A 16,478-nucleotide genomic window follows, 5' to 3' on the forward strand; every position below is an offset into this window, starting at 1 on the left:
GGTATATCAGAAAACTGTCTGTAGGTACAATACAAAATACACTCTACACAAGGACAGTGTCTGAACTGACTCCGAGGGGAGGACGGGGCGAGTGCAGATAGATAAGCATGTAAGGTGCATTTTTCTTCAGTTTTGATCAGTTGAGGCTTACACACACTTCCATTTTTCAAAAGGTGGCGCAGTGATATTTTGTATTTTAGAATAGGGTACCGCTTTAACAATTTAACTTCAAAGCTACACCATCATATTGATTTTAATCTATGGACATATTGATAGCCTCATTACCACAGCACCGTCAATGCAGTACGGATGTCAGGCTCCGAATGAGTGTTGTGCCGCAATACCAATACCAACCTGCGACAAACATCCTGCTTAGCTCAGTAATATCGCTTCCTGTTCCAAGCCGTTGCGGATCAATTAGTAGCTGAGCGAACGCACAGGTGCGTCAGGCCATCGCATCCTGCATAATTACATACACATGAGCACGCACACATGTATAAGTAGGTGCGTATAGTGACCCATTGCCCCTGACATTACGATATATCATTGCATGTAAGAACCTACATCGAGCACGCACTGTCAACAACCAAACCAAACAAACCTCTACCTACACAGTACCTACAAACAACACCAAAAACTTCCATATGCTCGAAAATAGCCGTTTTCACGACGGCTATTTGGTACACATTTGGTGCACCTTAGTGCAGATTTGGTCAAATAAGGTTCATCGTGGAAGTTACCAGTTTTGGATTCAAAGTTGCTTTTGTGGGTAACTGATCTTTGAAATTATCAGATTTTATTGGTCGAAGTAGGTCATGTCGCATAGTATTCGATTCGGCAGGTGTTCTCGAGTCCATTGGTGGCTTTCCCGACTCGTTAGCTCAATTTGATCGGGAGTTATTGACGAAAAACTAGTATGACCATAATGACGTCATAAATGACGCCACGCAAGGTCAACATTGCAAAAGTGACGCATCTAACCTTGCAAGGAGTGCACCAAATCACGATTCTGTGTGCTTGAGATAGTTTGGAGAATGGAGATCGTTCCCGGCGCCAGAATAGCAGTTTTAATTTTTCCCCATTGACTTATAATGGTGAGGTCACGAACATAACCTGACCTCATATAACCTTTAGGAAAAATCCGAGATATACAAGTTGTGAGACTCGTAATGGATATTAGATCCTACAAGCTTCATTTCCCTGTGAAAGCTCCTCTGGCAGTGAGGGCGTTGCGAAGTTGCGACATCAGAAGACCGTGCAGAGGTTCACTTATGACGTCATAGGTCAGTGACCTGACCTGACCTGAAAATGCGGCTGGTATCAAAAGATCCGTCTTGAATCAAAGGTCAGGTATGCCAAGTTTCAGCTCTCTATCGCCAGCGTGTTTGGAGCTATCGCGAAAAAAAAATGCTAGGGGGGGGGGGCGGCACCCGCCGCCCCCTCTGCCGGCGAGAGATAATTATACAGTGTACACTGTACAGTTATCACCAATGGTTCCATCACACAACACCATCACTATCACCACCAGCACCACCTCCACCAATGGTTCCGCTCTCTTCCACCACTACACCACTCTACCACTGCTGGGGAGCCGTCCACCCCGGAGATTATGGAAATAGCGCGGGTAAACAACCGGCAATGATATATGTATTTCATTTGGAATCGGCGTGCCGGATATTAATTAAAACCGCCAGCTTGCGAACCAAGGGGGCTGATTTGCGAGAGATTGCGGACTCTGGGTAGAATAGCTCAAAGTGGCGGAGTGGGGTGGAGGAAGGGAAGGGGCGCCGCCGAAATACTGTCAGACGGAGTAGCTTTGGACGGTTAGGAACCGACTGCTCTTATCAAGCGCTCTATAAGTACGTTCTGTTACAGTCGTGTCTGAGTCGGTAATTGTACGCAAGAACGAGAATACAACATGAAATCTTGGCCATAAGATGGTTCAGCTGCATATCAATAAATGGAACACCTCGCAAACATAAACATATGCCAATACCATATCAATGTATTATGCATACGTATGTGGCGTGCGGTAGGATTGAGATTTGAGAAGTTATACCCGTCGCCTGTGTGAGACTTGACTAAATCATTCACCGATGCATACAGACAGTCGCATAGCTAAGCTGAATTTAACCCACGCACCGACTGTGATCTGTGATCTGTGCAATGATCACGATCAGATGCTTAAAGACATCATTTCTGATCAGTGATCAAAACTAACATGATATTCGTGATCAGCACCCCGAAAAACCCATAGCAGCCACACTTTACGACTTTCTAACAGGTCCCGATTTTCCCGATTTTCGGGTCATTGACCTGACCTGGAAGGTCACCCGATGACCTAGGACCTTAAAATTGGGTATCATCGGCTTCCTCTCGTGACGGGCAACACGCTCGTTTTTTCCCTCAAAGCTCTAGCTCGATCAGGGGCAAACGCGAGGGGGGGGGGGGTCGTACCAACCCCCTTGTGCCGTCGAAGGACGCAAAATGGCCTGTGCCGGCGAGGGTTAAAACCCGGCAGGCGGTGGGCCTCCCGGCCACCTTCCGCGCGGTGGGGGGCATTTTTTGCCCCCCCCCCGTATCTCCGAAACTACTGGACGGATCAGGAAAATTCAAACGGCGTTCGATAGCCCTGTTAAATTTGTTTTTGAAAAAAACCAAATTTCATTGATTTCGGGGTCACCGATGACGTCACAGGCAGACTTGTGACAGCTCAAGAAAAAAGTGAGCTCGCTCAGCTCAACTCCGTCTTATCCGCTCCCGCTCAGCTCCCGCTCAGTTTAACGCGGCTCAGCTCAGCTCACGTTCCGCTCAAACCGGCTGCGCTCCGCTCACGCTCAGCTCAGCTCAGCTCAGTTTCCGCTCAGCTCAGCTCAGTTTCCGCTCAGCTCAGCTCAGCTCAGTTTCCGCTCAGCTCAGCTCAGTTTCCGCTCAGCTCAGCTCAGTCTCCGCTCAGCTCAGTTCAGTTTCCGCTCAGCTCAGCTCAGTTTCCGCTCAGCTCAGTTCAGCTCAGCTCAGTTTCCGCTCAGCTAAGCTCAGCTCAACTTAGTTCCCGTTCAGCTCAGCTCAGTTTCCGCTCAATTCAGCTCAACTCAGTTTCCGCTCAGTTAAATTCAATGCCACCCATTGCCGAATGCCGAATGCCACCCATATCTCCGTAACGTGTCGGGGTCCGGCCAATGACGTCACGGCAATGCGTGTGCTGATTGGTCATGGACATCGAATCATCGGGACACAGGTCGGGACATCACGCCGCAGTGGATAAGAATACCAACCGAACGGCTTAAAACGGTGCGAACGGGGTGCAATAGAGGAATGTAGCGATTTCCCGACCGATCGCTTCAGTTTGCGGTGTCGAACTACATGGCCTTTCACCTAGTGACGTCTTTGGTTTGTATTATAATATTATTTCCAGTTTATCATGTTTCTAGTGTTTATAGTGTATCAATATTCAATGCACATTGCATTCGGTTTTATATTTTTATCCGTTCTCATCATCTTCCAGTGTACCTACTAGAACTGGATCAGCTCAGCTCAGCTAAATCAGCTCAGGTCAATCAGCTCAGCTCAGCTCGCTCAGCTCAGCTCAGCTCAGCTCAGCTCAATCAGCTCAGCTCAGCTCAGCTCAATCAGCTCAGCTCAGCTCAGCTCAGCTCAATCAGCTCAGCTCAGCTCAATCAGCTCAGCTCAGCTCAGCTCAGCTCAAGCTCATTCAGCTCAGCTCAGCTCAAGCTCATTCAGCTCAGCTCAGACAGCAGCTCAGCTCAATGCATTACTGAGCCGGCTCAGCTCACAGCTCAACAATTTAGCAAAATGTTGAGCCGGCTCATGAGCTGAGCTGATTTTTGAGCCGGCTCAACTGAGCTGATCACAAGTCTGGTCACAGGTCAGGTCAAAGATGAAATGTTTCACCGTTCACGGGGCTTCTAGGGAAAGCGCTATAACACCGAGTAAAACGCATTTTGTCGAAAATCAGCGATAGGGTGTCAGTTGTCTAGTGCATATGTTGCTATTAGAGGTCACTGGTCATACCAGGTCAGGTCACAGGTCAGGTCACCAAAGGTCACCAAGGGTCACCACCTGAACCCAACTTTACTAAGGTTGTACGATGCATATTTTATGGCCAGTTTTTCATTTCCAACTCAATGGTGTTGGTTATAAGACCATCAGGTACGGTTTAGGTCACTTTCTGGTGGAGGTCAGGTCAGGGTTAGGTCAAAAAAGGTCAAATTTCAAAGTTGATATTTTTGCATAAAATGGGTATTGATTCGATGCAGCTCGTCACGGGGAGTCTAATGGTGGTCTTTGTTTTGCGCTACGAGGTCTAGAATGGCAAACAATTGAGTTTGAAAATTTGACGTCATCAATTTTGAACAGTTTTTTCGCAATAACTTGGGCAAAAAAAGGGTATCGATCTCAAATTTGGTATTTAGATAGAACGGGGTTGGGACTATCACATATAGGTATTCCGTTTTTTTCGAAATTCAAAAAACTTTTTGGATTTTTCGGCTATTTTATTCAAAAAATCTATTTTTTGATTTATGGGGGTCAAAATCCAAAAATTTCAAAAATCTGAGATAGCAGTTTTGTAGCCCTCCTAATTCTACATCTCTTATGTCTGAAATATTTTTCTGTATCTCTAAAGTTGTAGGCCTGACAGCTCTTCCCGCGAAACCTTTTTTTGGGTCGAAAATGGCAAAAATGACGTCACTCTGACGTCATTAGCGGCCAGCCTATCATAGCTTTTGGAAAAATTTTTGGTCACAATGTGCAATAGCTGTTCACGGGAAGGTACTGAAAGTTTGGTGACGATCGGCGCAGCGGTTCTCGAGATATATCGAAAAAAAAAACTAAAGGGGGGGGCAAAAAATGCCCCCCCACCGCCTGGAAGGTTAAGGAATACGGAGTTCTGAAGATAAGAGCACACAAACGCAAAACAGCTCAGCAGCGTGCATCTATATTGCACAAATGCACAAAATGCAAAATGGACAATGACTGTCACAGCAAAAAAAAAAAAAATGTATCAGCTACCTATGCAATTTACGTGCATACCTTGCATGATGAGTATTGGATTTAATGAGAGACTGAATGCCATCCCACAACAGCAAGTCCTGAGCATATATTCACAGCATGCATGTAGGTTAAAATGCCCTGTCCAACGCATTCATTAGGTACCCGTTTAGAGCCGATAAATGACTTCGATTCCATGGGAGTCGGGTAAGCCATAGGTACAAAACTTAACCCGCGCACCGACGGGGGTCTGCGCCAACTTCGCACCGACGGGGGGGGGAGGGCGGATGACCGCCCCCCCCCCCTGAGATCTCGAGAACGAAGCAAGCTAGCGACAAGCGGTAAACGGCATCGGATACGCACAGCCAAGATCTACAATTTTTACTAAGGTCATTTTCAGGTCAGGTCAAAGATGACGTCACAGGGGTCGAAAAAGTCAAAATGGCGGCGCTAGATATGGAGAGAGTTTTTCTCGAATAACTTTCGAATTAGTCAAGATAGGAACAAACTAAGGGCATCATCGTGATCCTCTCGTCAATCCGCATCGAATGATATATATGTTGACCTCGAAAGGTCAAGGTCAAAGGTTGACCTCAGGTCACGTGACCTCGAGGTCATCATGTATATCATTCGATGCGTCTTGACGAGCTGAACACAATAAGACCATCCACGCGTCTGTATCTTGTTCCTGTACGGAGTTATTGGCCAAAAACCTTTGGTGACCTTTGATGACGTCACATGACCTCACAGCTGCCCAACAGCAAAACAGACCTCAAGGTAGTGAAGGTTGGTCGTATATGAAGTCATGTATGGTATATGGGGCCATTCCGACCCGTTTTAGTGGTAAAAACAGGGAGTTGATTTTTCCCCCATTGACTTAGGTATAATGGGGATGTCGCGAAATTGACCTGACCTTAGGTCACCGATATCAAAATTCCGAGATATACAAATTGTAGCTACTAATGACCTACTAATATCCTCCGACTTTCAAAGGCCTCCGACATCTACTGTAGCTCTGGCACGGTGACAAAGTTGCAAAAAAGTGACTTGAGGTTGGGTCATTCAAAGTGACCTGGTGACCTGACCTTAAAAGGTAGGAGGTTCAAACTTGCACACCATGTGTAAAATTGATGAGTTTATAGTCATACCAAATTTCGCGGCGCTACGCGCCGCGGTTTTCCCGCTATTCGCGAAAACCCTCAGGGGGGGGGGCGGATATCCGCCCCCCCCCCCCGTCGGTGCGCGGGTTAAATCACCCATTAGACAGTCCACGCCGTGTTTTAAACCAGAAAAATTACTTCGTTATTTAACATTCTCTCATTTTTTGTGAAAGTAAGTCACCGATAGCCATCATAGCGGTTTTGCTCACTGTCCACCGTTCACCATCATTCTCTTCGGACCCTACGAACATCCGCACTAGAGGGCGCGGGCGAGACTTCACCCGATGTCCTAGATGGCGCTGCCAATCCTAAACTGCCTCACTTCCTGATCCACGTAGTTTCGTAGATAAGCGAAATAGCTGTGCCAGTTAGCTTCCCGAAGTCCGGACGACTTTCAAACATTCTAAACCCTGCAGCTTCCAGCCTTCGGATGGTGTGCAGAAATCTGACGGCGTCGTCCGGCTGCAGAGAGAACTTTTTCCCGGGGTCGGCGCTAAGCGTTCCGTGCGGGAACAGCAGGTGAAACTCGACATGCAGCTGCGGCACCCGGGGTAGCACGCCGTGCAGCGAGGTTAGCTGTTCGTTCAGGATGCTCCACTCGCTTCCCTCGGCGTCCAGCTTGATGTAGTCGATCTGACGACCCTCGTGGCCCAGGTGGCGCACCAGGTCAGTCAGCGTCATCAGCTGCATGGCCATGCCGCCGGAGTGGTGCGTCCAGGAGCGTCCGTCCACGCCCAGGTAGTGGACATTTAGTCCATCAGGCAGAGCGCTCGTGTTGAGCCTCACAGTCGGGTCAAACGCGTGTACCGTACACCCGAACCTCACCATCTCGGTCTCAAACGAGAGGTCGTCGCGAATACCGAACGAGTAGACGAGGCACGGTCCTCCCGGGGGCAGAAGACCGTCGTCCAGGCAGACCGTCTTCTTTCCGTCCAGGATCGGTAGCATCGTGCAGGATTCCTCGTCATTGGGCGAGGCGTCCACGCACTGACACTTGCCACCAGGGTAGATGATGGAGCGGCACTGGGCCAGCTCCCTGGAGGGTGACAGCACGTGTTCCAGCTGGATGAGAACTTCCTTCTCAGACAGGGCTCTGATAGATTCAGCCAGCGCGCTGTAGAAAAAGGAATTTTGCAAAGTGTCAGCAATCAGCATGCCAGTCAACTGGATTTTAAAGCGCTTTTCGATGCGTCGAACGTTTGTATTTTTGATTATGCTGTTGCACGTAAAACAGTAAAATGTTTGTTATCGGAACCATGCATCTGAGATCGTGCTGATCGTTGCAATGCGCACATCACGTAGTAGTCCTTATAACTCAGTGCAAGTGGGTAACGCACATTTCAACAATGGAATTCAAAAGGCACATACAGACATCCGTGTGGCGACTGGCGATTAAAACAGTCAAGGTATTTCGTTTAACTCTCTCATATTGACACTTGATGGTGATTTTTACTCTGAAGTGTAGGATATTAGCGTCGCCAGAATATCACCCTATCACCCTAGTAGGATCCCATCAATACTCACCTGTCATCGACGCTCTGTTCTCGGCCGACTTTGAGTTGTGCTGCAACAATGAACAGCAGTCCGACCGTCAGGCCGACTGTTAGCAGACGCACAGCTCGCCACTGGGCACGTCTCATGGTTGGTAGTTACCCGGTCCTGGAATGGCAGAGGGTGGGCGTCTGAAGGTAACAGAACACACAACGACAACTCTCATCGAACCTGTCGGTTTTCTGCATACCTTTATTTACATCCCAGCAGAGGGACGAGGGGTGGGTGCGAGTTACGGCTGCCTTGCCTTTCGCTCGTTACTGAGCTAGGGATTCATCGGAAAAAGCCAGAACATATAAGTGAGCGTGTGCTCCGTCACCAGACCATATGACTGGTATCCGTTGTAACTTGTAATATTGAACCGTCCGAGACTGAAAATCGAACCGGACATGTGCAGCAATCACCCCATCTTTACCCCCGCTGTTACTTAGTGGGAGGGTTAAACTGGTACCACTTGACTAGAGACCCTTCGGTCTTTTCTCGAATAGGGGAAGTTGGGGGAACGCCGAATACTTTTTTTCTGACGCCCGTAGCACCCAAGGTAGACAACATAAGCTATTCTTGTTGGCGTCATTCGAGAGGCCAGTCTTTTGCCTTTCAAACATACCAGGCGCATTTGATGAATTCGCATACCGTTAAGCGCACAAACTAAAAATATCAAAGAAGTGACTTTTTCGGCGTTGCCTCGGACTGCGGGGAAAGCCGAAAATGGGAGAAATGATCTACGGGGAATGCCGACATTGATGTTTTGCCACTTTATCTCAAACTTTATCCAGAATTTATCAAAGCTGACACGCGTTTTAAGAGCTTGAGGACGCTTGTTGCACACTGGAAGTTATAATTGTGTGATATAATAAGAAAATGCCAGGTAAATAAATAATAATTTCTTATAGGTAACAGGCCGTTGTGTCGGTTGAAAGTGTAATTTGTGTGACTAAAAATTCGCGTTGCTATTCTACAGCAGTAAAGTCCACGTAGCGTGCTTTAACGTGCGTAATTGCACGTTTTCGGCATTACCCCAGCCAGCCATGCTTTCATTTGCAGGCCCATAACTTTTCAACGTGCCGTATAAATTTCAAATAGGCAGCACACTTATGCAAAGACATGCTGAAGATTACTTGACCGAATTGGCCAGACAAACGGTAGCATAATGAGTAAGAAATGCAGCGTCAAAGGCGCATGTAGTACAAGGAACGCGTACCTTGAAAACGCTCTTGGCGCCCTCACAGCCGAAGTATTCCGAATGACGACTCGTAACAAACATGCGATAATTGTAGTCACTTAAGCTTCAGAGCATCACTGACAGGTGGCATCCATGTCTTACGGTTTTCGAAATATCTCGAATTTCGGCTTTGCCCCAACTCCGGCATTGCCCCAACTTCCCCTAACTCGCGCAAAAAGCTGGTCGATCGCGGCGAACTTTTCAATACCCTCGAGTTGATCAATTTAACATACATATACCTACACAAAAACATTCATTACCCTGATCCGAATGACCTTTAACCTATGAACTGTATTCGGGGCCCATGATAAGCTTGGAAACATTTCCAAGCATTCTGGAATGATAAAAAAATGCCTACCCCGAAGCGCAAAATTTCAGGTCAATTTTGACCATGACCTTGAGCTTTACCTTCAAAACATAATCGGAAACCGATTCTTCAGAATGTCTCCTAACCTTATAAATACTGCAATGCACGCTAAGGTAGCGTATATAGTCACAGTGAGCTCACCCATTAACGCCCAGCGGTACCAAAAGGTACCAACGCACATTTTGGCTTGCTGCGTTGAGACCGTACGTTTTTTCGGCAGATAGGTTCTGTTATTGGATAATCGTCTCCTTTCCGGATATGCTGTTGGTAAAAATAACGTGCTGCTAAGAAGAACTTCGTGTGAGGTGCAGAAAAGCGAGGAGTGTTTTGGGGCGACACAGTCAATGGCTGACGTGGGGAGAAGGAAACGTTTGTATTTGCTTGTCTGTTAATATTTTTCTAGCCAAAGTGTGTTTACAATAAAGATGAAGAACTCGCAGCTGCAATTAAGCACAAAATCCGATGTTTGGTCATGAATCCTGGCGTTCCTAGGGACAGAATTATTGTTGGTACCTTTTGGTACCACTGGGCGTTAGGCTAAGCGTTTTTTTCGCAATTTCATGCGTGTGCGGTCTGTGCAGACGCGTAGCAATGCATTGCTCAACGGAGTGATGCGGACAAATTGCCATTTGGGGCGCCATCCCTCAAGGGGACGCTATCGCCTAAAGAAATTGGGTGCGTAAGAGGGGCGCCTATGAGGCCATAGGGGCCCCCATACGCAAAACAGGGGCGCCTATAAAGTTCATAGGGGCGCTTCAATGCAAATGAGGATGTCCATAGGAGCGACTTTGATGCCCATAGGAGCAATGCATGCGAAAGAGGAGCACCGTGAAGCCTCTGATGTCCATGAGGCCCATAGTATATGTAGGGGCACCAACATGCAAAAGGGGCGCCGCCATGCAAAAGGGGCGCCTATAAAGGTCAAAGTCGAACTTCCATACGAAAGCTTGGCCATTGCATCCCAAAGATGAACGCCCTTGAGGCCTATAGAAAGAGGTGCGCTTGTGAAGACCATAGGGGCGTCTCAGTGGGAACGAGGGGCGCCTGCTAGGTCTAAAGAGGCGCCCCTCTTTCGCCCACATGCGAAAGAGGGGCGAAAGAGGGCCTATTATCCCGCGCACCGACGGGGGTCTGCGCCAACTTAGTACCGACGGGGGGGGGCGGATGACCGCCCCCCCCTGAGATCTCGAGAACGAAGCAAGATAGCGACAAGCGGTAAACGGCATCGGATACGCACGGACAAGGTCTACAATTTTTACTAAGGTCATTTTCAGGTCAGGTCAAAGATGACGTCACAGGGGTCGAAAAAGTCAAAATGGCGGCGCTAGATATGGAGAGGGTTTTTCTCGAATAACTTTCGAAGTAGTCAAGATAGGAACAAACTAAGGGCATCATCGTGATCCTCTCGTCAATCCGCATCGAATGATATATATGTTGACCTCGAAAGGTCAAGGTCAAAGGATGACCTCAGGTCACGTGACCTCGAGGTCATCATGTATATCATTCGATGCGTCTTGACGAGCTGAACACAATGAGACCATCCGCGCGGCTGTATCTTGTTCCTGTAAGGAGTTATTGGCAAAAAACCTTTGGTGACCTTTGATGACGTCACATGACCTTACAGCTGCCCAACAGCAAAACAGACCTCAAGGTAGTGAAGGTTGATCGTATGTGAAGTCATGTATGGTATATGGGGCCATTCCGACCCGTTTTAGTGGTAAAAACAGGGAGTTGATTTTTCCCCCATTGACTTATAATGGGGAGGTCGCGAAATTGACCTGACCTTAGGTCACCGACATCAAAATTCCGAGATATACAAATTGTAGCTACTAATGACCTAATAACATCCTGCGACTTTCAAAGGCCTCCGACATCTACTGTAGCTCTGGCACGGTGACAAAGTTGCAAAAAAGTGACTTGAGGTTGGGTCATTCAAAGTGACCTGGTGACCTGACCTTAAAAGTTAGGAGGTTCAAACTTGCACACCATGTGTAAAATTGATGAGAGAATAGTCATACCAAATTTCGCGGCGCTACGCGCCGCGGTTTTCCCGCTATCCGCGAAAAACCTCAGGGGGGGGCGGATATCCGCCCCCCCCCGTCGGTGCGCGGGTTATGAAACCCATGGTGGCGTCTCTATGCGAAAAGGGTCGCCTGTGTAGGCTGAGAGTCGTTCGTGTAACGTTTCTCAGAGACGGTGTGCAGTTTACGGCGAATGAAATCTAAAAAGAGGTCGAAGAGGGAAGTGCCTTCGTCGCCCTCGCCGCTTGAAACTAGTGCATTCATTGCTGCCTGGTCATTCACCGCTGACGTGACGCATTGATGTTGGATAGGATGTTTGCCCTATAATCGCTGGTATTATTGCGGGTACCCCTGCGGAGCAGATATATGGTCAAGGCCCTAAATGAATATTGCTTGGGGGAGGGGAAGGGGCACGGTTTTGAGATCATCCTGTTGTTTAGGAAGGCTGTTGCTGTTATTCAGGAAGATGTGGGTAACGACGTCACATCCCAGTGCAGTTTGTGCGGTAGTACCTATACGGAGGAAATATTGATGCGGATTGTAGTGACAGATGAGTTCCTGCAGACCTGCTGCTTGGTACGTACACTTGATAATGCTGCATACGCCGCGACTGATGCAGACACTGGATTAGAGTAGGCTCCGCCATGAAGACGTATGCATTGTACTTACGTGGCTGTCACTAGAGTCATCTGTGGCAAGTGGCGCGTGGCGCTCTGCCCGGAGACGTACATGGAGAAGTATAACGGCTAGAGCCTAGAAACATGACGTGTTGACTGCTGTAACGTGTGCCTCAGCGCAAGCAGCACTGCACCATCCGGCTGAAGTCCATTTTGGAGATCTGGCTCGTTGGTTGCTGGATTAGATTTGGTAGGTATAGCGCGTGTCTTGCAGTGCATGAACTGTAACTACAGACTGTGCTGGATCTTGAACGATGGGCTACATGTATATTTTCATAATTTTGAGACATTTTAACACAGATTGTAGAGTGGGTGCTGGCAATAGCTTTAGGAAAACCGTTAGTTTTGTCATTTGTATAAATATATTTGTGCATCTTAGGAAAATAAACAACCCTACAAGCCGTGAAACTTGGGCTGCAAAATCGGAGTCGGGAGTCGGTCGGAGTCGATATGTCTAACTGAAGTCGGAGTCAGAGTCGGAGTCGATTGTGGAAGCCGGAGCTGGAGTTCGAGTCGCCGAAAATCCCGCGACTCCGCAGACATGCCAGGACTGCGGAGATGGAGTAGGAGTTAGAGTCGGTCGGAGTCGAGAATCATGCCTGGAGTCTGAGTCGGAGTCAGAGTTGAAATGTCAAAGTCTGAATTGGAGTCAGAGTCAGTCACTGAAAATCCATCGACTCCGCAGCCTTGCTTGAAACAGTACAGTTCTTCACTAGATTGACCCACCACCAGGTGAATAATAGCATTGACGTTTATGGCAATTATGCATAGCATGCAGTAATGACGTCATAATCAGACAACTTGATAAACATCAGCGGCGAGCGTTTGCCATAATGTTGCCGATCAGTATGTCGTCTAATATTCTAATTTTCACGAATGAGCTGCAAGGTCTTCTTGGCAAACATATCTTGTATGCTGCTAAAATGCATGTTTTTGCGAAAAAATGATGTCATTAACGCCCAGTGGTACCAAAAGGTACCACTTCAAAAAAGGATATTTCTAGATTTCGCACATTTACCAAACTCATATGGTACCCTTAGGGGACCATTACCTCTAAATCGGCAAATGGGCATTCGTGTGCGTTCGCTGGGGAATTACGGGCGTTAACCCGCGCCGTGCTGGGGGGGGGGGCGTTTTTACGCCCCCCCCCTCAGGTTTTTCGCGAATATCTCAAAAACGGCGGCGCGCAGCGCCGCCGTTTTTGGTACACGTGTTCCTACATCATTTCCGCACATGTTGTGAAAATTTCAGACCTAGGCCGTTCAAGGTCAGGTCACCAGGTCACGTCAAGTGACCTTACCTCAGAAAAAGTTCAAAGGCTCGCTATAGCTACACCGACTGAACGATCACTTTGAAACTTTCAGCGATTGATATGAGTAACAGTATGTATAAAATGTATATCTCGGATTTTTGATATCTGTGACCTAAGGTCAGGTCAATTTTGCGACCTCTCCATTATAAGTCAATGGGAGAAAATTGAAATGCGCCTCTTTTGGACGAATATCGTTCAAAACGCTCTCAAACATCGGTTCATAGGTAAACATGACACACTGAATAGGAAAAATGCACCTGTGACCCCTCTGTGTGCCCCTGAGGTCATCTCAGGTCATGAACGGTCGCCAGCAGTTTTTTGGCTATAACTTTTGATAGAGACGTGCTAGAGCGGTGAAAACACGTCAGATGTGTTCAGCTCGACGATACGGATCGACTGATATGCAACATGACCCTTTTCGGTCAGGTCATGACCTTGACCTGAGGTCAAATTTTCAAAATGACCTTTCAAGGTCAACGAATAGTTCATTCGACGCGTCTCGACGAGAGGAACATGATGCTGGCAAAAGTAATGTCATGGCGCTTATGAGTCAAAAGTTATTGACGAAAAAACGTTTTTCGTAAAAACGGCTATTTTTGGAGTTTTTGCCCTCTGGAGGCTAAACCGTTGACCTGAGGTCAAATCTGAGAACATTACTCAGAAAGGTCTGTAAAAGGGCTATCGAATGCGCTTTTCCGCGGCGCTGTAGCTCTATCGGTTCCCGAGATAGCCGTTGGCAGTTTCCAAAATGTTGAAATAGTCAACATTTTACCTTTGGTGACCTCTGGTGACCTGACCTTTGACCTGACCCAAAAAATGACCGAAGTGTTTTCGTCTTTATTTTTGACGCTCTTTCGATTGCCGCTTACCGCGTGTCGCTACGTGGCCCAGGAGCCGAGTTAGACGGGGGGGCGTGAAAACGCCCCCCCCCCCCCCCAGCACTCGGCGGAAAGTTCAGGCCACCAGCACGGCGCGGGTTAATGGGTTAAAAGATGTTCAACTAAGAGATGTCGGCATTCGTTTCAAACTTTTTTCTAGCCGCTAGCCACAATAAGCAAACAATAGACGCCACCATCTCGCACCATCTTACCTTTTCAACTAAGATGTACCTACTCTTCTTGAGCTGATGATGTATCAGCTTCCACTTGATTAGACAACTAAGCGACCTATCGCAAGAAACAATTCACAAACACGCTGTCGCGTTTTTTTTTAACAGGAAATCTTCATCGCCGTCAATTCCACTGCCACAAGTAAGCTTCACAGGCACCTCACACAGCCAATCCACAGCCGGGCGTGCGAAGAGTGCCAGCCAGCCGCCGCCACAACCACCACGCTCGCTGGCCCTGTCTGAACCCAGGCCGAGAGACGTAACGCTGTAACTGTGCCGCCGGCGGTGGTCGGCCGGCCGTTGACCTTTATCTCCGGAGAGGGCCTTGAAGTTCGGGCGCCGTCTATAGAGGACCGGCCACGACGGTGAGCACACGACAGCGTGACAGGGATGAGAGAGTTTTGTCGGATGATAGGAAAAGAAATATGCTGGTGGATGGTGCTGCCGCTGGCGCTGTTTATGGCTGTTGCCGGCGCTGTAAATGGATATAGGAAAGCCGACAATAGCCGTTTTCACGACGGCCATCTGGTACACATTTGGTGCACGTCTGGTGCAGATCAGGTGCAGATTTGGTCAAATCAGGTTCAGTGTGTCTCTTAGTAGCTATCAGCTAGGGTAACACTAATTGCTTATATGCCTGCTTTGTCGTAATATCAGAGAGCATCATCGATTAAAACACTGAAATTAATTCATAAAATGAAGATATTTGCTGTAAAAGAGATTAGGTGCAGATTTGGTCAAATCAGGTGCACTCGCCGGATAGCCCGTCGTGAAAACGGCTAATATTTAGATGAGCAGGAACAATGAAAAATGACCATGAAGCAGTCAATCAGACGCGTTCCCCACACACACGACCAACATGTGAGCTGTCTGTCCCGCCAATAATCATTTTACCTCTGAGTGAATAAACATGTACCTACATCGCACAATACTCGTATGTATGTGCATAGTAGCGGGGCATATGCATGGTATTACAATTTGTTTGAATACCTTCTGCTGTGCATAATCGGAGAGCAAGAATAGCTGCCAGTTTGTCCTGCTTCACTGACACGACTGAGTAAACGCTCATTTAACCCTCGAGTTGCTGGGGGCCGGGGCGTTAAACGCCCCCACTTTTTTCGCCGGGCCATAGCATAAAAACGGCGCGCTGCAGGCGCGCCAAATTTTAGGTACCTGTAGGGAATTGATTGAAGTTTATTGTGACAAAGTTTCAAAAAAATCGGTCGGAAATTTTTTCGAGATATCGAGGTTTTAGTGACGTCACGATTTCTGACTTTTCGACCAAAAACGGCATATGTTCAAAAAATCATATAAAATCACAAATCAGACATACAGACATGCCGTAAACGCCATTAGACTGCCAATACCATGAACAATCAAATGGCTATCTTCGATTATTGATTATCGCTCCGCATTTTCCAAAATCTGGAACTGAATCTTGGCATTTTCTCGTGACTACTTCACGACCATGATACCTGCATTTCTTAAATTGAACTTTTTTAGCCAAACACGTACACATATGATAAAATGAATGTTACCATCGTGTTCTACGCCCCAAATTACCCATAAAACATGTGTCACAGGCTGCGAATATCAGTTTTGATTTTCGAGGATATGTGCCTACCGGGTTGACCTGACCTTGACCCTGCTGACCTATGCTTGACTGACCCCTACATGAGCAGACACTCTTGTAGGCCTTATATGATGGATTGTGCACCATTTTGACAGAGTTTATGACGAGAGGCGCCCATTGCGAAGTCCTGAAGTCCACGCTACTGAAAGCCCGATTTCAGGTGTTTGACCTGACCTTGACCCGACCTGTGACCTCAAAATTCAACTTTAAAGTACTCATCTGAAGCGTCTCGTCGCGTTCTTTCGTTTGCCGCCTCGTGCGTTTCGCTGCGCCTATTGGTTCTCGAGTTATCGGCTGGGGGCGTTTAACGCCCCCCCCCCCCCAGCAAACGGTGGGTGGCGAAATACCCCAGCAACTGCCGGGTTAAAGCCGCTTGGGAACTTGCCTCCTGAATATAATATTTATTAGTGGTCAGTG

The 16,478-nt window shown here is 47.7% G+C and overlaps 1 protein-coding gene across 1 annotated transcript; it reads right to left on the reverse strand.

Moving 5' to 3' along the window:
• Positions 1-5,032: 5,032 nt before the first annotated feature.
• LOC122392627 (methyltransferase-like protein 24) lies at positions 5,033-14,675 on the reverse strand. Its single transcript, XM_043387697.1, has 3 exons — positions 14,411-14,675; positions 7,695-7,829; positions 5,033-7,284 (listed from the first exon to the last, which is right to left on the reverse strand). The coding sequence occupies exons 2-3, from the start codon at positions 7,808-7,810 to the stop codon at positions 6,489-6,491; spliced, it is 912 nt and encodes a 303-aa protein (XP_043243632.1). The 5' UTR covers positions 7,811-7,829; positions 14,411-14,675; the 3' UTR covers positions 5,033-6,488.
• Positions 14,676-16,478: the final 1,803 nt, after the last annotated feature.

Source organism: Amphibalanus amphitrite, unplaced genomic scaffold (genome assembly GCF_019059575.1).
Source record: "Amphibalanus amphitrite isolate SeventyFive unplaced genomic scaffold, NRLGWU_Aamphi_draft 000024F_arrow, whole genome shotgun sequence".
In the NCBI taxonomy this organism is placed as follows: Eukaryota; Metazoa; Arthropoda; class Thecostraca; order Balanomorpha; family Balanidae; genus Amphibalanus; species Amphibalanus amphitrite.

What these genes read in the sequence shown, in the direction of transcription:
- LOC122392627 (XM_043387697.1), bottom strand. Translation starts at nt 7,810, where the DNA reads ATGAGACGTGCCCAGTGGCGAGCTGTGCGTCTGCTAACAGTCGGCCTG. An exon ending in GAACAGAGCGTCGATGACAG is followed by an intron (nt 7,285 to 7,694) that starts GTGAGTATTGAT and finishes CTTTTTCTACAG; the next exon opens with CGCGCTGGCTGAATCTATCA.